This window comes from Octopus bimaculoides, chromosome 3 (assembly GCF_046866305.1).
Source record: "Octopus bimaculoides isolate indiv1 chromosome 3, ASM4686630v1, whole genome shotgun sequence".
Taxonomy (NCBI): Eukaryota; Metazoa; Mollusca; class Cephalopoda; order Octopoda; family Octopodidae; genus Octopus; species Octopus bimaculoides.
This window is the reverse complement of record NC_142930.1, coordinates 133330745-133356816: the sequence shown is the minus strand read 5'-3', so window position 1 is coordinate 133356816 and position 26072 is coordinate 133330745. Positions and strand designations below refer to the sequence as shown.

At 34.9% G+C, this 26072-nt stretch overlaps 1 protein-coding gene across 25 annotated transcripts in view; it reads right to left on the bottom strand.

The window, feature by feature from the left end:
- Positions 1–26072, bottom strand: part of LOC106877319 (tyrosine-protein kinase CSK) — a 354354-nt gene that overhangs the window by 151020 nt on the left and 177262 nt on the right. For 24 of the 25 annotated variants that reach the window (XM_089349669.1, XM_089349666.1, XM_089349674.1 and 21 more), the window contains one exon: positions 12286–12403. In XM_089349669.1, the coding sequence (XP_089205795.1) occupies positions 12286–12303 (18 nt within the window). In that variant the 5' untranslated portion in view covers positions 12304–12403. Of the gene's footprint in view, positions 1–12285; positions 12404–20118; positions 20276–26072 lie in introns of those variants that run through there. The other variant, XM_089349683.1, reaches the window with a different exon arrangement.

Genomic DNA, 26072 nt, shown 5'->3' with positions numbered 1-26072 from the left:
TATTAGGGCAGGAATGATCTGTATACAGCAATCAACATATGAAATGAACCTTCAAAATCCAGTTTTACAAACACCATCTGTTACTTTCACTTTCAACAATACAAGGAATACAGATGTCTCAGAAAGTTATTGTGCAGGAATACCAGCATGGCCACAGCCATGGTTGAATTCAGTTAAAAAAGCATATATCTAGATATCATATAGTAGAATTTATTCATGAGTTCAGAGATGATGACTCACTGAGATTGCTACTCAGAGTTTCTTGTTATATGTAATACTTCAGGCTATAAAAAGATGGCTTATCTTTTTGATTCCCGGAGGATCAACATAGCAAGAAACTAAGTAATAATGGAGTGAATCATCAAGTGTGTGTGTGTGCATGCATGCATATGTATGTGTACACAGCTCTGAATTAGCATATTCATCAACTGACCTTGTTTTAAGAGAGCTGTTAAGCATAACCAATCTATTGTGCATCAGAGATAAACAGAACTGGCATCAATAGGGCAAGCTCCCCTTGAAGAGTGTACTTCCAGCTGTTTATACGGTGCTGATAATGGTGATAAATATCGCTTCTATGAATATACAACTATCTCAGCTTGATCAATGATCAGATAGCTATAGTAAAATTTTGACAGGGAGGGAAAAAAGAGGAAATTGGGTGAAAGTGGGAGAATGAGAGAGTAAAAACAACAATTAGAGAGCCACTGCTTTTATAGTGTAGATGTAAAAAATAATTATAATGACACACTGTCTCAAAGTAACAGGAATTGAACAGTAATGTTTTGAGAAAACAAAGAACACAAAAGTATAAATAATCACTTGGGAAAATACAGAGGAAGTTTTTTAGTGCATAAAAGGATCTTTCACATGCGTAAAAGGAGGTAGGCAGCTTTCATGATGATATGAGAACGCATGCAGAGTCAGGGGATGAAGGGAAATGCCCATCCCAGGTCTGAAGGATTAATGCCTGGCCTGGGTATCTGCAAGACAATGGCTGCAGATAAAAAAAAACAGCAGTAACAATAACCAAAAAAAAACCAAAAGACAGAAATAAAAAAGGCAAATATAAATGGCGAGGAAACCATGCATATTCTTTGAATGCTTACAACACAAAGGCACCCAAAGACCACACAGTGGAGTGAAACTGGGCATTGTGTTCAGTTCAATCTCTTTTGTTTGTTTTTTTAAATATCACTGAAGTCAAGTTTTCATGCTATCACAAGACAATGGATGTAAAGTTGATCAAATTGTTTGTGTTTTTTAACAGTTAAATACATTTTTTTTTTGTGCTGTGAGGTAGGAATAATGTTAGTTTCCAACTAGTCAAACTGGGTGAAGTAAAATAATGTATTTTCTGAAGAATCAACACATGCTAACTTTACTTAAGATTACTAAATAATCCAGTCAAAGCAATGTTTATAGCTCTGGATCAGTTCAGGTAATGAGATTGAAAGCAGATAAAAGTTGGAAGCTTTGAAGAAAGAGAAAGCTAAGAGTTACTATGTGAAAGTGATAATGGATTAAAAGAACTGTAATGGTTAGGGAGAGTCACACTAACTAGAAAGCCTATAAACTTCAGTTGTTGGTTATATTCTGCAATTGTTTCAATGAGTTTGAAGTTTCATTAGGGAATTCCTGGGAACATAACCAAAAACTTCAATGAACCACAACCAGTGAGTGTGTTCAAGGCTTCATTAGGATGGTTCTCCCAAAATATAAGAATATTAGTTTCAAAAGTTTCAGATGAAAACTTTTGCAAAACGAATTCAAAAAACAAACTGTAACAAATTTATGTTAATGTTATAGGTGCAGGTGCACTGTGTGGTATGACATTTGCTTCCCAACCACATGGTTCTAGGTTCAGTCTCACTGCATGGTACCTTGGGCAAGTGTCTTCTACTATAGCCTCAGGCTGACCAAAGCCTTGTGAGGGAATTTTCATGTAAATTATTTCCTTCTAAATCAACCGTTATTACTGGAATTTGTCAGAGCTTTCTGGCATTAAACAACTGAGACATCCCTTCTCTTGGATAGAATTACAACCTGAAGTCGATCTCAAGTTTTGACCAGGTGAGTATTTGACCTTAACTTACAATTTTTTTTTCTTGTAATTTATTTCAAATTTATTACCAACATATTTTTATAGGAAGAAAAAAACCCATTAAAAGTATAAAAGACCATATTATTAAGAAAAAATACCCTTATAACTACCATACCAAAGAAACTAAGAAAAAAGAGGGGGCGGAATTAAGCAGTAGAAAATGGGGGTGGAGGGAGTAACAAATGGTGTGTTCAGCTGCTCCATACGGGCATGACTGCAAAGGTGTTGCCAGAGAAAATGGCCAGAAAAACTGCAACAACCACCCCACCTTGCAGGGCTCCTTTCTTAAACTTATAAACTGTAAACACTTAACAAGTACAAAGTCTCTGTTGCTCATTTATATTTTTTTATAATATATATTGTGGAGGCAAAATGGCCCAGTGGTTAAAGAAGCAGACTCGTAGTCATAGGATTGCAGTTTCGATTCCCAGAGCAGGCATTGTGAGTGTTTATTGAGCAAAAATACCTAAAGCTCCATGAGGCTCTGGCAGGGGGTGGGGGTGGTGAACCCTGCTGTACTCTTTCACCACATAATTCTTTCAACCTTTCTTCCTGTTTCTATTGTATCTGTATTTCAAAGGGCCAGCCTTGTCACACACTGTGCCACACTGAATCTCTCCCAGAAGTATATTAAGGGTACACATGTCTGTGGAGTGCTCAGCCACTTACATGTTAATTTCATGAGCAGGCTGTTCCGTTGATTGGATCAACTGGAACCCTCGTTGTCATAACCGACAGAGTGCCACAATTATATATTATTTGTGTGAGTATAAGTTTCCATAGGGCAAATCACTGATTCATTGCATTTTCAATGAGAAGGGAGAGTCTAACTCGAAGAACACCAATTTTTCTAGTTTCACTACTATATTTATAACATTTTACTAATACACATGGTCAATGCCAGGCCCACCTGACTGGCTCCTGTGTTGGTGGCATGTAAAAAGCACTATCCAAATGTGATCGATGCCAGGGCTGCCTGACTGGCTCCTGTGCTGGTGGCACATAAAAAGCACCCACTACACTCTTGTTGTGGTTGGCGTTAGGAAGGGCATCCAGCTGTAGAAACATTGCCAGATCAGATTGGAGCCTGGAGCAGCCACTGCCTTTCCAGACCTTAGCTGAACCAGCCAACCCCTGCCAGCATGGAAAACGGATGTTAAACAATGATGATAATACTCCACACAGTTTTACCCAACCAAATTCTACTTACAAAGTATTTTTCAACCTAAGGCTAGGACCGAAACTGAGATCATGTGGTTATGAAGTGAACATTTTACTTACACCACCATATAACATCTAATTATGAACAAATATCTCCCAAAGACAAAAAAAAAAAAAAAATTAGACAAGAGAACAAATGACTTAACTATAACATAAAATATGCTAAAGAATATTTAGTAGGCATCTTTGATAAATATTTACTTGAGAAATAACTCTGAGCTATATGTCTCAATGATAAGGTCTAAAACTTGGATAGTTTTGGTAAAATCTAGCAGATAAAAAAAAAATCAAAGCTCATTTATGCTTGGTATTAGATATCTGTCAGAGATACAGATTAAACAAAGACAATATTAAGATTTACTAACAATATAAATTGATATGCTCTTTCTTCAGTTGGTAACAAATAACTGACACTAGTCTGAATCAGATTGAAGCATTCTTTTCAGCTAATCAAACCTAATCAATGATTTAGAAGAGAACAAAGAGAAAGAAGAGAAGAAAAAAAAACATAAAGAGAAACAGCATTTTCAGAATATCTCTGTGAGTCATAGCCAGAAAATGTAATTTACATTTAATGTCCTTGCAAACAAAGCTAGAAAAGAGGAGGTGGAAAGGAACTCCTTTTGACTAAATTTACCTCATATTTTCTTGTCCATAACCTGAACATTTTCAGAGAATTCTAGAAACTTTAGCATATTTTTTATTCATTTATTTATTTCTGAATGGATAGAAAAATCATCTATTGAAATTATACATGTGACTAAAACAACAAAACCTATACATAGATGTCTTGGAATCTCAAAAATTCAAAGAGAATTTAGAAAATGATAAAAGGAAGCAGTCGAGGAGAGGAAAACTACCAATTAATTCTTTGTTCATATATTGATTATTTCTTCAGTTAGAAGTCAATTTTCAATTGACTGAACACAGCATGGCTCTAGTAGGTATAGAGTATTTTAAAGAAAGGACATTCTGCTGACTAATGTTGACAAAAAAAAATTAATAAAATCCATTTCGAATTTTTTTTTTTTTTTTCAAAAAAATTTATTTTACAATTTTTTTTTTTTTTAAAGATGGTTTGGGTTGACAAGTTCTGCAAATTTAAACATTGGCACAACATGTTAAAGTATGCATTTTACACGAGAATAAAGTTAACATCGACCACATTTTAAGAAACTGTAGCAGTGAAACCACCTTCCACAAACCCAACCATCAGTGAAGTTTATTTTAAATTCATTTGACTTGTTGATCAACTAACTTCAAGATTCCAAACAATCTTCTCTTTGCAACATCTTTAAACTCTTTTTGACTGATATGTACTTACATGTCATATCTCACCATTGACAATTTACTTACAGTTATCTTTTCATTTCTTTTTATAAAGCTCGTACACAATAACTCAATTTGAAATATCATGTTACCTTAATTTCTAGTCCTCAATTATTTCGATGCAAACCTTACTCCACCACCCATGATTCTTTTACTGAGCATAATTATGATAATAAATAGAAAAGTTAACCCTTTCTTTACTGTATTTATTCTGAGATGCTCTGTGTTTCAATTATTTTGAATATAACAAAGAATTTAGTAAAATAACATAGTTATCATTAAGCTAGTGTTAGGAACATAAATTATGACTACGGTTTGGTGGAAGATTTTTAATTCAGAACTTTGAACTACAGAGCCAAAATCGGTTTCAGCCAGATTGGTATCAAAAGGATTAAGAATTGTTTCTCTATTACATATTTTAACACTTTTGTTATCGTATTTCTGTTGAGATGCTCTGTGTTTCTTTCAATTAATTTTAAATATAACAAAGAATTTAGTAAAATAACATAATTATCATTCAGCTAGTGTTAGGAACATAAATTGTGAGTAAGGTAGTGCTGTCAAGTAACGTCTTTCCTATCGTACCTCAGAACCATGCAGAACATAAAAGGTGAAATATAAAAGAAATGATAATAATAATGATTTCAAATTTTGGCACAAGGCCAGCAATTTTTTTTTGGGGGGGGGGATAAGTTGATTACATCAATTCTGGTGTTTAACTGGTACTTATTTTATCAACCCCGAAATGATGAAAGGCGAAATCTACATTGACAGAATTTGAACTAAGAATGTAAAGACGGACAAAGTGCCACTAAGCATTTTCACCAGAATGCTAATGATTCTGCCAGCTCACCACCTTAATAATGATGATGATGATTATTATTTCTAATATAGGCACAAGGACTCAAAAAATATGTGGAAGGGGTTAGTTAATTACATTAACCTCAGTATTTGACAAGTACTTAACTTTATTGACTCCAGAAATATATATGAAAGGCAAAGCATATTCTTTTCCCCACTGAAAAATATTTTCTTCATTTTCTGTTTGCACATGTGAAGACTGAAGCTTCCAAGATGAAAGTATCACAACAACAGAACAATATTCTGAATTTACTAAAGATTTTTCTGATTGCAGATTTAAAACTGAAAAGGAATGACATTATATTCTAATCCGATACGTAAGACCCTAAATGAAATTATATTGCTTGCAATTTAGCACAATGGTTTACTAAATGGGGGCCTGTGTATATTTGCATGTACAGAAATCAGTACAAAGGCAAGCAAAGATTTCAAACTGCATGCAAAAAACAGGGACCTTACAAAAAATAGCAGCCAATTCTCTCTAAAATCATACCTTATCATCTTAAAAAATATGGATACATTGGATAATGTTGTATTTGGTGCACAGTATTTTGTAAATAAGATGAGATAGTCATGTCTGGAGTGTCTTTGACTCTGGGTCGTCTCATTGGTTAAATGTTAAACAATATATAGCTGGATTACTGAAGATTATGGGTGGGTGAGTCACCATTGAATGTTTTGTTGTTGTATAGAACATGGAGGATAAGTCAGCCTGGCAGAGTCCATTGTTTCTATAAACTATTGATTATAGCCAGAAATTGCAGGGACAAGAAGAGATGAAATGAAATGAAAATGACTCAACTGGGAATTGAACAGGTGCCACAGGACTTTGACAACAATCATCATGGAACTTATTACACTGAATGTACATGGTTAGATATCTGCATAATAAACTAAGAAAAGTTGAGGAAATTTAACAAAAATGGAAGACAATTTCTGTGTAAGGGTGCCTTTGTTGATGACAAACAATAGATATATTATGTAGCTGAGAACAGAGATAAATACAAAAAAAAAAAAAAAAGCTTAAAATGTCTAGAACTTGATATGATGCAGTATTGGTGAGAGACAGATTCGGAAGGTGATACGATAGTAGAAGTGATAGAAGAAAAAAGAAAGATAGGGAAAATATAGATACAATACAGTTTGGAAGTACGTAGGTGTATATTAGATAAAAAAAAACAGAAAGTGAACGGGTGTGAGAGAAAATGTATAAAGAGAGATCTCAGTTAGAAACTAAGTGAAACCATTTATTTGCATATTTATTTACCCTCACTTTATTTTTTATATATTTAACTCCAGTTTTATTGTTGTTAATGATAATGTGTAAATATCCTGTTTCTTTTTTTTTTTCTGACTAGTTAACAAAATAAATCAACCTAAATTCATTTTATCTGTTTCACATAGGTTGAGAAGTTCACTTACCAACCATATGGCTTTGGGTTCAATCTCACCAAGCAGCACTACATTGAACAATTTGATCAAATTTTCCCCAGGTACTTAGTTTTTTAAGTCAACGACTTATTCTATCAGTGATTTTAGTCAAACTGCTAAATTACAGAGATGTAAAGAACCCAACACCAGTTATCAAATGACAGGTGGGGAAATAGATTATTTCTTGAGCCAACGATGGAGGCTTTAAGGGTGATCACTTGATCTGGTAGAAATAGCAGCTAAATCTCCCTTGACTCATACTGTACTATCTTAGATAACAAAGGACACGTTGGCCAATGAAGCCCATTATACAAAAAAAGGCAGGATAGTCTTGATTGTAAGACCTTCGATTGTAGGTTAGCTTCATCAGCACTAACACCATGCTAAACAACAATAAGAACAACAACAATAAAAACAATATGAGAATTTCTTATCTAACTCCTGGTATACAAAAGTAACTTCTTAGTTTTGTTTTCTAAGGTTTCAAACACATTTTCTGATTATTTTTGTAACTATTATCTTTGAAATACAAAAAAAGTTTATAAATAGACACAGACATGGCTGTGTGGTAAGAAGCTTGCTTCTCAACCAGGTCCCAGGTTCAGTCCCACTGTGAGACACCTTGGGCAAGTATCTTCTCCTATGGCCTTGAGCTGACATAAGTATCAATTTAAAAAAAAAAAAGATGTACTGGGGCTGATTCATTCAACTAAACTTTTTTCAAGGTGGTGCCCCAGCATGGCCACACTCTAATGATTGAAACAAGTAAAAGATAAAAGATAAATAATTATCTATGTTGTTGTTGTTACAGTTAGCTCCACTCAAATAAACCATTAGCAATTGGTAAATTGGAGATTGAATCAACTGTGATTGTAAAAACATACTTACTCTTTTCTACTCTTGGCACAAGGCCCAAAATTTTTGGGGGTGGGGGCCAATCAGTTAGATCGACCCCAGTACTAACTGGTACTTAATTTATCGACCCCCGAAAGGATGAAAGGCAAAGTCAACTTCGGCGGGATTTGAACTCAGAATGTAAAGACAGATGAAATACCACTAAGCATTTCGCTCGGTGTGCTAACGTTTCTGCCAGCTCGCCACCTTGCTGTAAAGACATACTGACAAGACTCAAGTTAGTACAATAAGCATTCTGTCTCTAGTAAGGAACAGAAAGTAAGGTGTTTAGGCATTGATGCTACAAATGCACAATGATGGAGAACACATTAGTTGACAGCTGATTCAGTAGGAGCTTTATCGTCTTATATTGAGACACAGAATGTGTGTTTATCATCTTATTTTGCGAGAGAGATGGAGGAGAGATTAATAATAAATGCCACAACAATCTATTAACGAATTTGGTATATTCTTGAAAAGAGGATGGATCCCTAATTGAAAAGAATCCATTAGGTTAATTAAAGTGTTTTTGTGTGCGGTCAAATAGGATAGCTATTATCTCTTTTAGCCCTGCAGTTCTTATGGTATAATCACCAGTTGCCTTCATAGGCCTATGGTACTTTAGTTTCTGGGAGAAGGCTTGTCAATTACAAACAACCTAGGAATCTTTCACTGTTTACACCATTGTTTATCATACACTAGGACCATATTGTACATTCAGTGTTTGTTAGTGCAGTGTTCAACAAACAATACAATATAACTGACAACAATACTGCACATTTCTTGCTATTTACTCAAATATTCTAAAATAAAAGTGCATACATTTACAGATATTGCTTGTTGTTTGGGTCTTTTCTAGTGTTTCAGACACAGATATGCTAGAGTGGTGGACTACTGCTGTTTTTTTTGGTCAAATTCTAAGTGTACTAACATTTCTGCCAGCTCGCTACCTTAAAATAGTTATATTCTTTTCTGCTCTAGGCACAAGGCTCGAAATTAGATCAACCACAGTACGCAACTGGTACTTAATTTATTGAATCCCCAAAGGATGAAAGGCAAAGTCGACCTTGACAGAATTTGAACTCAGAAAGTGAAGACTGACAAAATACTGCTAAGCATTTCCCCCAGCGTACTAATGTTTTTGTCAGTTCGCCGCCTTTAAAATAATATTCTTTTTTACTCTAGGCACAAGGCCTGAAATTTTGGGAGAGAGAGCCAGTCAATTAGATCGACACCAGTACGCAACTGGTACTTTATCTATTGACCCTGAAAGGATGAAAGGCAAAGTTGACCTCGATGGAATTTGAACTCAGAACGTAAAGACAGTTGAAATACTACTAAGCTTTGCACCTGCTGTGCTAACGTTTCTGCCAGTTTGCCACCTTATGTCGTGACATAATATTTGTTTCAAATTTTGGGGGAGAAAGTCAGCAACGTTGTGGGGGAGATAAGTCGATTACAATCGACCCCAGTGCTCATCTGAAAGGATGAAAGGTGAAGTCAACAGCAGTGGAATTTGAACTCAGAATGTGAAGATGGACGAAACGTCGCTATGTATTTAGACTAGCATGCAAACAGTTCTGCCAGCTTTCTGTCTTATTTAGTGACATAACACTGACATATTTTGATTGAACACCAGGATGATATTCATATAAAAGTAAACCTATTTGAGTAATTTGGCTTTCAGATGAAAGGCAAAGTTAATTCAAATGACATCTGAACTCAAAATAGAGAAGGACATCAAGTCTGGTACTTTACTTATTTCTACCAACTCAACCTATTAATTTCTACTGATTGGCACCAAAAGAGTTTTATGATGTGTGTGTGAGTGTGTGTGTGTGAGAGAGAGAGCGAAATAGGAAATAGTCACATTTATGCCTTTCCCAATGACATTAATTGAAGTATCTGCTTGCTGAGAGCTTTCTTCCTCCTCTACAGCAATTACTTCAAAAACATACAATATTGATTCTTTACATTTGTGACAGAAAGCCACAAATTTATAGAGAAGGGGTAATATTTGATTGAACAGACTTTCAATATATCACCAGTATTTTATTGACACAAGAGAGAGAGAGAGAGAGAGAGAGATGGAGGAAGAGACAAAGCTGACCTCAACTGAATTTGGACTCAAAAAATAAAAAGACATAGCTAAAAACTGAGGTTTTCTGTCAGATGCTCCACCAACTCTATCATCTGCCATCCTGGAAACACACACACAATACTGAAAGTCTTATATTGAATTATTTCCTTTCATTCAAAATTCAAGTTCTACAAATGTCTTTTTTTTTTTAATACTTTATTTTATTTTTGCTAGAATTTGTACTTACATATTCTACATTCTGTTGCTGATTTATTGCAACAGAGAGAAAATGAAAAAAGACTAAGTGACATTTATAGATTTTTCAGGTGTACAAAAGCAGCATGTAAAGTGAAATGGTTATAAGTGATACTCAAAACTGGTTAACAAACTCAACTTGCTGCCACTTGTCTATACATTCTTGACAAACAAATTTCTCACAAGACAGAGCAGTAAATGAAAGTTACACAGGATAGTCAGCATTGTTTTAAGTGCAGGAATTAAGTATGCAAAACACAATATAATCTATGTTTATACAAATAGATTGTTTCCTTTTCTACAGGATTTATACTGTTTCACTGTTTACAGGAAATACAGCATAATAGTAGACATTCACTCACTCCTTCCTTGAGAGTTTCAACAAGATGAAGTGATGTAGAAGGGATAAAAAGAAAAAGAGAAAAAGCAAAATCAGATTTCAGAATTTTTGTTTACTAGTAAACCTATCTCAATGCGATTGCCTAGACATGGTTTAATAAACAAAACCAGAAATGATAGTGACATTGATGAAGATACAGTTGGTTGAGATAATTAACACTTCTCATTTGCAGTACTATAATTCAGGAAAAAGGTAAAAATGTTCCTTTTTTTTTTTTTTGAACTTGTGAGATCTAACTGCAATTAAAGAGATGCTTCACAGGGCATCTTTATGTTAGTCTCAAGAATGCAATGAATCTAAAGTACAGTCCAGCCTTCAGCAAACTAATAATGAGGATTTCAAATTTTGGCACAAGGCCGGCAATTTCAGGTGAGAGGTGTAAGTTGATAAAATTAACCCCAGTACTCAACAGGTACTTATATTATCAACCCCTAGAGAGGATAAAAGGCAAAGCTGACCTTGGTAGAATTTGAACTCAGAACATAGAGATGGATGGGAATACAACTAAGCATTTTGCTTGGTATGCTAACAGTTCTACAAGGTCACCACCCTAATAATAATAATAATCATCATCATCATCATCATTTAACGTCCACTTTCCATGCTAGCATGGGTTGGACGATTTGACTGAGGACTGGTGAACCAGATGGCTACACCAGGCTCCAATCTGATTTGGCAGAGTTTCTACAGCTGGATGCCCTTCCTAATGCCAACCACTCTGAGAGTGTAGTGGGGTGCTTTTACGTGCCACCGGCACGACAGCCAGTCAATAATAATGATAATCCTTTCTACTACAGGCACAAGGCCTGAAATCGGTTGGGGGTGGAGTTAAGCTGATTCCATCGACCCCCAGTGCATAACTAGTACTTATTTCATCAACCCCAGTGCGGAACTGGTACTTATTTCATCGACCCCAAAAGGATGGAAGGCAAAGTCGACCTTAGCTGAATTTGAACTCAGGACATAGCAGCAGGCAATATACCGCTAAGCATTTTGCCCAGCATACTAACAATTCCGCCAGCTTGCCACCATAATCATCATCATTGTTTAACCGTCCACTTTCCATGCTAGCATGGGTTGAACGATTTGACTGAGGACTGGTGAACCAGATGGCTGCACCAGGGCTCCAATCTGATCTGGCAGAGTTTCTACAGCTGGATGTCCTTCCAAACGCCAACCACTCCGAGAGTGTAGTGGATGCTTTTACGTGCCACCAGTACGAGGGCAAGTCAGGCGGTACTGCAACGACCTCGCTCGAATGTTTTGTTTCAAGCGCCAGTAAAGCGATGGTGGTAACGATCACACTCAAATGGTGCTTTTTACATACCACTGGCACGGAAGCCAGGCAGCTGCTCTGGCAGTGGTCCCCGCTCAGATGGTGCTGTTAGCGCTCCACTGGCACAGGTGCCAGTCATCGAATTTGGTACAATTTTGATTTCACTTGCCCCAACAGGTCTTCGCAAGCAGAGTTTAGTGTCCAATGAAGGAAGGTTGGCATGAGTGCCAATCGTCGAATTTGGTTTGATTTCGATTGCCTCTACAGGTCTTCACAAGCAGGGTTTTGTGTCCAAAGTACATGACTGGAAGTGGTACCCCAGCATGGCCACAGTCTAATATGTATAACTAGTAATAAAATAGTAAAAATGAGAGAGTATATGTCTTATATTAGAATCAACTTTAAACTAAAGAAGAGTGTGTGTGTGTGCTTACCTGACGATCCATGGGCATACCTAGATTTTACCAACACTCCACCTAGGAGGATCCATGAAATAAAGTCTAGTACTCAGCCCTTGATTGTAACCCAGGAGATTTGGCTGGAGAGGTAAACCTGTAAATAATAAAACAGATACATTAAGATTAATAGAAACTGAGAGAGAGAGAGAGATGAGAGAGAGAGAGAGAGAGAGAGAGAGAGAGAGAGAGAGAGAGAGAGAGAGAGAGAGAGAGAGAGAGAGAGAGAGAGAGAGAGAGAGAGAGAGAGAGAGAGAGGAGAGAGAGAGAGAGAGAGAGAGAGAGAGAGAGAGAGAGAGAGAGAGAGAGAGAGAGATGAAAGTAAGACTCTGAAACTCTGAGGAAGAGAATAATTGACCTGAAGGTAGATTGCAGAAAGCCTTTCAGTCCAGACACAGAAGCCTGTAATGTAACATGGGTTGGTCATAGGAAGGATATCCCAGCCATAGAAAGCAAGTTAAAAATGAAATGTAACAGTAATAAGTAGTCTTCCAACCCATTCCAGCATGTAAAGATAAAGCAAGCATAAAATTGAATGACCATAATATATATCATATATATTATCAAGTTCCCTTAATACATATATATTATATATATTATCAAGTTCCCTTAATATATATGTTATATATAATATCAAGTTCACTTAATATATATGTTATATATATATATCAAGCTCCCTTAATATATATGTTATATATATATTATCAAGCTCCCTTAAATATATATTATATATATCATCAAGTTCCCTTAATATATATATATAATATATATTAATATATATATATATATATATATATATATATATATATATATATATATATAAAATTATCCTTATGGTCTTTCAAAGTAATTCTAGGGTCCATAGGTATATAAGGTTCAGTTTTATTATCTAACTCATATTTCATCATTATTAATTTAGAGGCCTCATTTATAAAATAAAGAGCATTTTCTAGAACAATTTTATATTTTTTATTAATTTCTTTCTCTAATAGGTTATCATATAATTTAACATCTAGTTTATACAGGTTCTTAGTTTTATCTGATTGTACTATAATTCCTTCCATATTTCGGATTTCTTTTATTTTAATAGTTAGATATCTTAAATAATCATTATGTCTATTTGGATATTTATGAAATTTAATATTTTTCACCACCTTCCAAATATTATCCTCTAAAATCTGTATATCCCTATTATACGGGGGGTTCTTTTCTAGATTTAAATTTTGAATTAATATAATTGGAATTTTCTACATCGTTATTATTAGATATATTATAATTATTGTAGTAGGCTTTCCATTTAATCCTAGTAATAAAATCCTTAATATTATTAATAAGTTTCAAAATATATTCATTTCTAGATGGAATGGGGATATCCTTCAAAGATGAATTCCAAAACAGTGGTTCTATCCTACCTGTAAATTCCATAACTAACGAAAATTAAAAGTAACACAAACAATAAATGTTAGTTATAAATGGAAATATTAAAATAATTATGATAATAATATTAGGGAAAAAATTCCAAATTTACAAGGAAAAATTCAATTTAATTTATCAAAATTAAATTAAATTTCACAATATATAATATACAAATATATAATTTAGAGAAAAAAACCACAATTATTTTTGATTCATCCATGAAGATCCACAATCACATATAGAAAAATTTAATAAGTAAATACACTAAAAAGACCTATAATAAAAATCAAAAAAGTACAAAGTAATAAATATTAATATAGTAAAAATGACTACACGTGTTTCATATATATATATATATATATATATATATATATACACACACACACACACACGCGCAGGAAGTAAATAGACACCTTTAATGCTCAAAATTTCTGATCTAAGCATCTTAATATGTTTTCAGCAGTGTAGAATTTACAATGTAATTATTCTTTTTCATTTCAGGTGCCATTATATTAAACATTGGCGAAGAGTAACCATGCCACGCACAAAAAATTCAGCAGAGCTGTCAGATTTTCAAAGAGGCTATATTGTTGGGCAATCTGAGGCTGGTCTTAGCCAGCGAAAACTTGCTGAAAATTTTCAAATTCCTCTTGCTACTGTTAATAGAATTATAGTGCAATTCAAAAGTGAACGAAAAGAATCAATAGATTCTCACCCCGGCCGACCTAGTCCCTCAGAAAGGAAGCTTTGCTGTTTGAAGAGAATTGTGGAAAATGAACCCCCGTTCAAAGGCTTTTGACATTGCAAAACAGCTAGAAGTTATTCCAAGAATGTGTGTTACATATCTGCATAAGCTTGGGTATAATGGATGAACAGCTAGAAGACCTCTCCTTCAATCAATTAATATCATGAAAAGAAAGAAATGGGCAAAGGAGATATCAGAAAAATCCAGTTCATTTTAGGATAGAGTGATTTTCTCAGATGAATCCAGATTTGCATTATTTTCTGATAGTGGACATGTTTGGGTCTGGAGGCTTCCCAATCAAGAATTGATTTGAAATGACTCCAACCAACTGAGAAACATGGCGGTATCTCTGTAATGGTATGGGGAGCTGTCACCAGCAATGGTCGTTCTGAGCTGATTGAATGTGTTGGAACCATAAAATCTGAAAAATACATTGAATACTTAAGCAAGGACTACTTCTGATGTATTCACACGATAGCATAACGAAAAATGTGTTTTTATTCATGGAAGATGGAGCTCCATGCCACACAGCGAAAAGGAATCAATAATGGCTGACTGAAAATGGGATCAAAAAGCTTCCTTAGCCAAGCCAATCTCTTGACATGAACCCAATTGAAACTCTTTGGAGCATATTAAATAGAGCTATACGAAAAACTCGACAGAAACCTATATCTAAAGATGAATTGTTTCGATTGTTGCGTGAAAAGTGGGCAGAAATTCCACAAGAGACAATCATAAAGTTCATCATGTTAATTAAGATTATACATGGATAAGATATCTATCCATCTATCTTTCTATCTGGGCGGATGGATGGGCATGGGTAGGTAAGTAGGTAGATAGGTACTTTCTCATGTTCTTTTCTACATCATACATATGTACATGTGTATTCAATCAAACACATTCAATAATAACTGCAACAATAACATGCTAAAAATACCATATGGTATATATTTATGTCTCTTTACATCAGTAGTTCACAAAGTGGGCGGTATTGCCCCCACTGAGGGCAGCAGAAAGTTTCAAGGGGGCGTTGAAGATAAGTGAGGCAATAATAGGGGAGCAATTCATGTAAAAAGTGGGGCAATAATGGGGTAGCTATTCATGTAAAAACAACTAAATAATGGGTTCATTAGGTTAAGTTTTATTTGTGAAATACAGTTGCTTTGAATTTGCTTCAGAAAGAGGTCTATGTTTGTGATGGTTAGTGGGGGATGGGTGGGGTGTTAGGAATGTGGCCTGGGTGTCAAGGGGTGGCAGCCTGAAAAAGTTTGGGAACGACTGCTTTACATCCTGAGTTCAAATCCCAGGTGTTACTAAGTACCTGTAATACACAATAATCAAGTTAATCAACTGTGTACATTAGTCCATGTCCAATGTTAGAAATCAATAATGATACAATATATATATATATTATTAATGTATGTATTAAGTTAAAAATCACTATTATTATTATTCAATATTAATTGCCTTTAATGCTATTATTGCTCTCGTTCCAGCAACTTGGGATACAAACTACTCACTGTATTTATGTGTAACAACAATAAACTGAATTTAAAAGTAACCCGGAAACAATTGTGTTCACGTGTGTATGTGTGTGTGTGCTTCTGTGTATGTGCTTATGTACATGTGTGTGTGTGTGTGTGTGTGTGCATGCATGTGTGTCTGTGCATGTATGTGTACATATGCATGTCCATGTGTGTATGTTTGTTTATGCATGTGTGTGTATGTTTATGCATGTATGTGTGTGGTGTGGTGTGGTGTGATATGTGTGTGTGTGTGTGTGCATATATATATATATATGTGCATGTGTGTATATGTTGTGCTCATGAGTGCGTTTCACAAACCCTAGGCATCTACTTCTGAGCCAGAAACTACTCCTTCTTTGATTAGTTTCTCATCCTCTATAAAACTCAAGTATGACTCACATTGGAGTATTGCTCTCACATCCAGAATGATGCTGCAGCTGCAGACAAACATCATACTACTACAATAACTTCTGTTCCTTAAAATTAGCACCTACATAACCGCAGCATCCAACACACTCATCATTCCAGCGTTCTTCATCCCTACTGCATCTCATCTCCTTCCAGCTCATGCTAAAAGAAACCTAATCCTTCTCCCTTAGATCTGCATCCCACTGAAATTTCTTTTCCTCCTACATTTTTCCTCCATACATAAACTTAAACCATTAGCTTTTAAACTGGCCACATCTGACCAAAATATTCTTTCTGCTTTATGTTCAAAAATGGTCAGATCCAGCGTTTCACACCTGCCCTACACCATCATTCAAATAAACAATCACATTATCAAAATCTCAAAGCTACAAGATGATAAGTGATTAGTTGAAAATAATGTGCCTAAATAAGTATTACATTAGATAGAGTAATCTGAATGCTAAAGGGTTAATTCACTGTAATAGTTTACCAAAGTTATTAAAATTCATTCAATTACTTACTAAATATTTATGACCTTATATTAAAGCCTAAGTGGTAGTAGAGAAATTTGGTCAGACAAGCAGTGGGTTGCAGATAGAATTAATATGGCACTTGACATAATGACATCAGAGTAACTAAACAGGAAATTACACAGGGCAAAATAACAAGCTTAGTCCCAGAACGATATCTTTTTTTTATCTCAGTACAAAATCTATTTTTACAAATGATGGAAGAGTGTAATAAACCTGGTTATTACTGATATCAAAACCCAGTCAACCAAACTGAAAGGATGTTATGCCAAATTATCAGTGAAAATATCAAGTTTCCATCCTTAACACTTTAGCATTTAAACTGGTCAAATCCAGCCAAAATATTCTACCTGTTTTATGTTCAAACTGGCCAGATCTTGCCTATCATGCCTACCTGACAATGTAATTGTAAAAATAAACAGTTACATCATCGAAATCTTGACGCTATGGGATAATGTATGATTAACTGAAATCTGAGAATAAATAAGCAATACATTTGACAGAGTGATCTTAATGTCATAGGGTTATACATATATACATATATACACACACACACACACACACACACACACACACACACACACACACACACACACATACATGAGAGGGAAAGAGAGATGTGTGTGTGTAATTTGTATAGTGGTTTATGCCCGACAGATGTGAAAAGAGTCCTCAACACCTGCTTTACAGGATTTTTTTTGTTTTTTACTGAAACTAAAAGTTTGTCTTGTGGCTCAATTTTCATCCTAGAAGCTGAAACTCAAATTGCAAGATAAACTTTGTTTCGGTTTCAATAACACACACACACACACACACACACACACACATATTATTCAATGTCACTAATATTTTCCCCCATGCTTTGAGTTCCTGAGATGACACACATATCACTTACAAGAGAGAAAGAGAGAGGAGTGTGTGTGTGTGTGTGTGTGTGTGTGTGTGTGTGTGTGTGTGTGTAAATGTAAGAGGGAGAAGGAAGAGAGAATGAATGGAAATAAATGAAGGCTATTTGTGAACAAAATGCAACAACACCCAGAGAGAGAGAGAGAAAGAGAGAGAAGGTGAATGAAGAAACCAATGAGAAAGACAGTGAATATGAAGCCCAAATAGTTATCTACTCAATCATCAAGTCATTTAAAAAATGATGAAGATGAAATAACCAAATGGAGTTCAAATCTGCTGCAGTTGTTCCATGTTGTTCCTGGGCAGGACACTTCATCCTACTCAGATCACTTTGCTGTTAAGATTAGGAAAACTGACTCCGATGTCCTACTCACACTTCTTAAGGTTCAAGGTTTTAGCTTGAAATGTTTTCTAAGGCCCAGTGTTTAAGCTTCAGTTTCATCTTATGTGACTCATCTACTTAGTATGATGAAACTGAAGCTTGAACACAAGCCATTAAAAAACACAGAGCCTTAGAAATGTAGCACCGCTAGAAATAGCAGCTGAATTTCTCTCAAATTACATCATCATCATCATCATCATCGTTTAACGTCTGCTTTCCATGCTAGCATGGGTTGGACGATTTGACTGAGGACTGGTGAAACTGGATGGCAACACCAGGCTCCAATCTAATTTGGCAGAGTTTCTACAGCTGGATGCCCTTCCTAAAGCCAACCACTCAGAGAGTGTAGTGGGTGCTTTTACGTGTCACCCGCACGAAGGCCAGCCAGGCGGTACTGGCAACGGCCATGCTCAAAATGGTGTATTTTATGTGCCACCCGCACAAGAGCCAGTCCAGGGGCACTGGCAACGATCTCGCTCGAAAATCCTACGAAGGCCAGTCAGGCGGTACTGGCAACGGTCACGCTCAAAATGGTGTATTTTATGTGCCACCCGCACAAGAGCCAGTCCAGGGGCACTGGCAATGATCTCACTCGAAAATCCTACGAAGGCCAGTCAGGCGGTACTGGCAATGGCCACGCTCAAAATGGTGTCTGTTTTCAAAATAATGAAGAATACATTTGAATATATCTATAATAATAACAATCTATTTATTTATTTATTTATTTAAAGTATATTAAAATCGTTGTAAACTGTTATTTCATCATTTAATAATAATGATGAAATTATTGTGTATAGTGCTCAGGAGCACTACAACTCATCAAAAGTGCACATACAGTACACAGAATTATGTACAAAAGTCAGGAAAGTGAACAGTGTATGAGTCCTGATATACATGTGTGCATATGTATGGAGTGGGGGATATCAGGTGTAGTGTTGGCAAATTTCAGGAAGCATGGAGGTTTTAAAGGATGCAATGTCTTGGCAACTAACAACTGATGCAGGTAGTTTGTTCCAAGCTTCAGCAACTCTGAGTGTGAAAAAGTGTTTCTGAAAGTCATAGGAGCTGTGCTGTTTTCTGACTTTGTTGGCATACCCACATGTGTTAGACATATGGAGCTCAAAAAGGTGCTCAAGGTGGTTGTTGGCATGATGGTTAATAATTTTGTGGGTGTTTACCAAGTCAGTTGCCAGATGTCAGAGCTTCAGTTTATCTATGTCTAGGGAAGCAAGGAATTCAGAGTATGGTAGATGCCTGATGGAGGGTATTCGCTTGGTTACTCATCTCTGAACAGTTTCCAGGAGGTCAATGTCTTGAGTAAAGAAATAAAGATGGGAAGCTGAAATGACCAATGGAAAGTTTTCTTGATAAGGACTGATCTGGAGCAATTGGTCCTTAAACACTGCTTAGCTAAAACCCTGGCCCTTAAAAACATCTAAAATCTCAAAAGTTATTTTTATATTTTAAAGAGGTAAATCAATAGTTACTACAGACTGTACACACATATCCACAGCATCAGAAGCCTGACTAGCAAAGAATATTTAGTCTGTATCCTCTTGAGCCAGAACCAAAAGAAAACGTATATCTCTGAAGTCAGTCTTAATGGGTTGCAAAACAGGAAGGGAACCGTTGGCATAACAAAATAACAAATACTTGCTTTAAACACCAATTAAACAGTCATTAGCACTCCACAATAACTTCTATGTAGAGTTTATTCAAAGAAAGGAAGATAGAAGGAAGTTGGAAGGTTGGGAAGGAGGGAAATAGACCAATAGAGAGATAAATAGGTAGGTAGATAGACAACAGATAGAAAGACAAAAACAAGTAGATAGATATAGATAGAGAGAATGTGTAAGAAACAGACAGAAAGAGAGAAGGAAATTAAAGTAAAACACTTACTTAAACTCAATCTTGTGCTGCATGTGATATTGCCAGTAATAAAGTAAAGTACTTGAGCTGAGTTAAGTAGCCCACTCCTCATATGTCCTCAAAAGTTTTAAGCTACATCACAATGACCATCATCACCATCATCAACTTCCAACAGTGCTATATTTACTTCAGTTACTTGCTATTTCCTGGACAAACCCACTAGCCCACTATCATTAAAAACTAAACTGGAACAAAGTAGAGTTGTCCGACCCAGTCATTTGTAAGAAACCAATAGGATGAGTTGACTGTTAAACTTAGTGAGTAAAGACAGTCAAGCTTATTTATGCTAGTTTATTCCATTATACTTCTGTGTCATCTCCTTGACTTATTTTCTTTTCATTAATGATGTTCTATCAATCACCACCACAAATGTTGTTCATTCCCGGACACTTTCTTCATGCACTTTCTTCCTTTGAACTCAGTATCATATTCAACAAGAGTCATCCTCTACATGTTCACTCAATCCTGCAAGAAAAGTAGCCAAATTTCCTGAAAATCATAGTTTAACCATCATAGAAATAATGGTAATGAGATGGCAGAGTCATTAGAGCATCAGACAGAATGCTTTGTATTATTTATTCTGATTCTCTGTGCTTTAAGTTCAAATCCCAATGAGGTCAAGTTTAACTTTCATCCTTTCAGGATCAAAACAAAAGTACCAGTTCAGGGCAGTTGATTGGCAAAAGCATAAGAATTTTTAACTAGATGCCTCACTGTATTTGTTCAGGCTCTGTATTCGAAGTTCAAATGTCAACTTCACCTTTCAACTTTTTTTTTCTTTTTGGTGGGAGGGAGGGTCAATAAAAAAATATCAACGCAGGGACATGTAGTGGTGGAACCACAGGAATGTCAGACTAGATGATTTGTGGTATTTGTTCCAGCTCCTTATATTCTGACTTCAAATCCTGCCATGACCAACTTGATTGGTTGACTTAATACATGGCCCAGTTTAACACTGTCTTCTGACATCTTGAGTGCCTTTAGTGGAGTCCAGTCTGTTGTAAGCATTCAGGTCTGTTGTAAGCATTCAGCCTCCCACCCAGTCTCAGGGGCCCTGTAAATGGCTGAGCCCTGCCTTCTTCCATCCTGACTAAATGATTGAAAATAATAAAATAAAAGAAAGGACTTTGGATAAAAAATAGTCTTAAATACATCATGTCTGGAATGCGATTGATGATGTTTGCTCAATTAGACCTCACCTAGGGTTAAGCTGCAGGAGCATCTTATCAATAGCTAACACTGGCAGTTATCAAATTTACATCTCATCCCTCAATGGAGTCTAATAGCTGCCAAATCTCCTTCAAAATAGACCATGCCCTATTAAAAAGGGAAGAATTCACTGCATAATGTAGTCCTAGATATACAAGAATAATGAAAGGTTATGGTTTAAATACTTATCATATCAATCAGACCTGACATGGGGCTGTAATACAACAAAACCATTTTTAGTGCCTTCCAAAAGAAATGTATTGAAATAATATTTAACATTATACTTTATAGGAAGAAGAATCTTAAAATGAGCCCACTTTTCTTAAACATCAAAATTCAAGACCAGCTTCACAAAATTTGAGAATTTAAATATTTCCAGCAGTCTCTTCTGAATGATTGCCCCCAAAAACAAACACATGTATTAGGAGAAATATCAAGTTTCCTTAATGCAATTTCAGTAATGAAATATTCAACACCTAATTATTTTTAATTTAAGCACAAAACCAACAATTTTGAAGAAAGGTGGTTAGCTGATACCCTTAACCCCAGTACTTGATACACAATTTATTTTACTGACCCTCCCCGCCATCCAAAGGATGAAAGCCAAAGTTGGTCTCAGCCAGATTTGAACACAGAATGCAATAAAGAGCCTAAATTAAAACAGCAAAGTCTTTCTTTGCTGATACTCTAACAATTCTGCCACCACTAATTAACAGTTGACTCTAAAAAAACCCAATAACACTCTGTTATAAAGACCCGTTTTCATATCCGGGATGATACACCCTTGATTATTGGCATTAGAACAACAATCAGAATAAAGGTGTATGCTCGATCAATAAATCCCTTTCTTAATCTCTTGCTAAAATGATTTGAAATGATGGACCATTTTCATATTGTATCCAGAGTCTCTCTCTCTCTCTCTCTCTCTCTCTCTCTCTCTCTCTCTCTCTCACTTCCTCCAAATTATCTCTTCACCATCTCCATTCATACCAACATGTTACATTTGTCTCTCTATTTCTTGTAATAAATACTTTGTTGGTAGTGATGGTATTGGTGATCCTAATTGTAGTGATGGTGGTAGAACTAATTATGGCTAATGCTTTTCAGGAACAGTTTTATGGAACTACTCAAATCAAAAAAAGAGGGGGAGGGGACAAAAAGAGAGGAAAAAGAGCAAGAGAAAGCGATATTTTCCATTTAAAATCTAAGTTGTCAATATTTCTGACTATTTACATTCCGTGTAGTTTGACATTTTTAAAGTTTATGGACTAATGAAATTAGACAGTTCTGAGGGGAGGTCACTAAAATACAGATAAAACACTGACCATAGATTGATATAAAGGGGGACACAAGAATAAAGAGATGAAAACTGGGTTCAATTGTGTGTGTGTGTGTGTGTGTGTGTGTGTAAGTTTTGGTACACACTTATGCATGTGCATATGTGTATAAACATTTCTCTATGTGTAGATGTGTATGAGCCTGAGCACATGTACACATATGTACATTTGTGCATACACAGATTCATGTATACTTTTTTTTGCATGTGCAAGTATGTGTGCATCTATATGTATACATTTGAATGTCTGTAACTAGGTGTGTATATCAATATAATGATTCACACATATATAATAGGCAGATATATATTTTCACACACACACACACACACACACACATAGATAGATAGATATGTAAGTAGATACAAACATATACCATTATCAGCATTTAACTTCCTCTGATGATGATATAGATGTGTTTGTATATATGTGTGTGTGTACTTATATATGCATGAATCAATATAGGTGTATGAATATGTATGTGTGTACATAATTGTCTCAGGAGAAAAGATTGCTATGAGCTGATTGTGGCTGTGTGGTTACAGCCACAGAGTTCCAAATTCAATTCTCCAATGTAGCACCTTGGGAAATGTCTTCTACCACAGCCTCAAATCCACATTTGGCAGACATAAACAGCACAAAAGTCTGTCTCATATACAGATATAGGTATTTATACATGTATGTGTAAATCTTTCAAATAATAAATGAAAGGTGTTAAGAACACAGAAAAACTGGTGCTTATGAACAAAAAGAAACCTTGTACAGTATATGTCCAACCTGGTTTACACAGACCCTTACCAATGCAAATGTAGTGAGTCGCATTTGCGTATAAGTCTTTTTAAGAAGCTTAAATGGTGAGAAAAAAAAAATTATTTTCAAACTTCTCAGTACTTCAAACAAAACCAAAACAAATATATTCACTTCTTGCTTATACAGATAAAAGCTTCTAATTGGATGGATGAAAGTTGTCAAAGTCACCTCGGTGAAGTGGCTTATCACAACTGTCTGGCTTACAGAAAACACATGATTCAATTCTAATAGGTGATTCTGTCCTTTTTTTTTCCAGCTAATGGATATACTTGTCCAATATCTGATGAGATATTTACCCATAGCTTAATTTGCATGTGAGTTTATATACGTATGTATGTATGTATATCTATATATATATATATATATATATATATATATATATATATATATATATATATATATATGTACATGTATACATTTGTGCTAACACATGAAACTCTCAGACCTTGATTCACTTTGTCGCATTTGCTAAATATCAATAAAAGTATACATATACTCATATTTTGAGTTCTACTTTTCCTGTCTGCATCAACATATATATATATATATATATATATATATATATATATATATATATATATATATATTTAATTATATGTATTTCTTCTATCTTAATGAATAAAAATTCTTCGGATAGAATAAATGGGTTAATAGAAACCAATGTAGCAAAGAACACAAAATAACTTTGGTGTAGTTCCTGTTTTTAAGGCAGGAACTCCTTGAAATTTTGGGTATTTGAGTATATTTATATATATATATATATATATATATATATATATATATATATATATATATATATATATATATATATATATATGTATATATATATATACACACACCTACACACACACACACACACAGACATGTATATATACATGCACATGTACATGTATACAAATGTATATATATGTATATATACAAGCATATATTCATGTATACAAACTCACATACACACACATACATACAACAGGCCTCTTTCAGTTTCCATCAACAAAATCCAATTACAAGGCTTTGGTCAGCCTGGGGCCACAGTAGCAGATATTTGCCAAAAGTGCTGTGCAGGAGGACTGAACTTGAAACCACATAGTTGGAAAGTAAGCTTCTTAACCACATCTTCATATGTCAGCCTATCTCAACACAAGAGTATATATAAGTGACCCAAGGACATGAAACACCCAGCCCTTGAGTCTATGATACACTTGAGTCACTTCAGTAACTTTTAAGCCAATTAATATGTATGAAGATGTGTGTGTGGGTGTGTGAGAGAGAGAAAGTATGCATACATACATACATATATATATATATATATATATATATATATATATATGTGTGTGTGTGTGTGTGTGTGTGTGTGTGTGTGTGTATATATATATGCACACACACACACACTTCATCATATATATATATATATATATATATCTTGGAGTAATGGTGCTAAGCAGTGTTTATGTATAATCACAATTTAGGTTAGTTGAAATATGTTTGTCACATATTTCAACTGTAAAAGGCAAATACACAGCAGTTACTGTGGAGAAAAAAATCTTTCCTATGGTAAAAAGGTGTGAAAACACCCAGTTCATTCAGTGTCACGCTCTCCCAGGAATCTCAGACATCAATGTTTCAAGTTTATTGACTCTTGTCGATGAGATGTACCTAAGAGATTATACAGTTTCTTTACTTGGTACCTTTCCATTTCTCGGAAATCCTCCTGAGACAGTAAGTTGTACTCCATAATGAAATTTCACAGAAAAATTAATTCCTTCAAAAGGAATATACAAATTGACAAAAATAGTTTTGCCAAAAATAATGACAAAAAAATAATTGTTACCAAAATGATTTAACACAAATAATATATTTTAACCCTGCAAAGGATAAAAAAAAAAAATCAAAGAGTTCAAATCAAAAGTTCAAATAGCAGTTGTTTCCAACAATATAAAAAATTTCCACAATTTTCTGCCCCACAGGGCGAAAATAACAGTTCACAAATTAACAACAGTTTGAATTTCAACAAGTACAACAACAATAACAATGAAACATTAGATAATAACAAATTAAACTCACAAACACGCAGCAGCCAAAAGGAGACGTACCTAAAAGAGGTAACCCTGAATGAACTGAATAAAGCTTATAGCTTTAAATATAATTCAGCCAACACATTGATTGATTTGCACTAGTAGATTGCCTGATCAAAAAAAATATCAGAGTAATGGTGCTAAGCAGTGTTTACGTATATTCACAATTTAGGTTAGTTGAAATATGTTTGTCACATATTTCAACTGCTAAAGGCAAATACACTGCAGTTACTGTGGAGAAAAGTATCTCTCTTATGGTGTGATATATATATATTACTAAAGTATATATGTATATATATATATATATATATATATATATATATATATATATATATATATATATATCTAGATAGATAGATAGATAGATACATTTCTTTTATTAGCCACACAGGCCTCAACAAAGATGGGACAAATACAATGAAGAGCTTTTCTTTTTGGGAGGGGGAAGGGAAAAAAAAAAGATGGATAGATAGATAGATACATTTCTTTTATTAGCCAC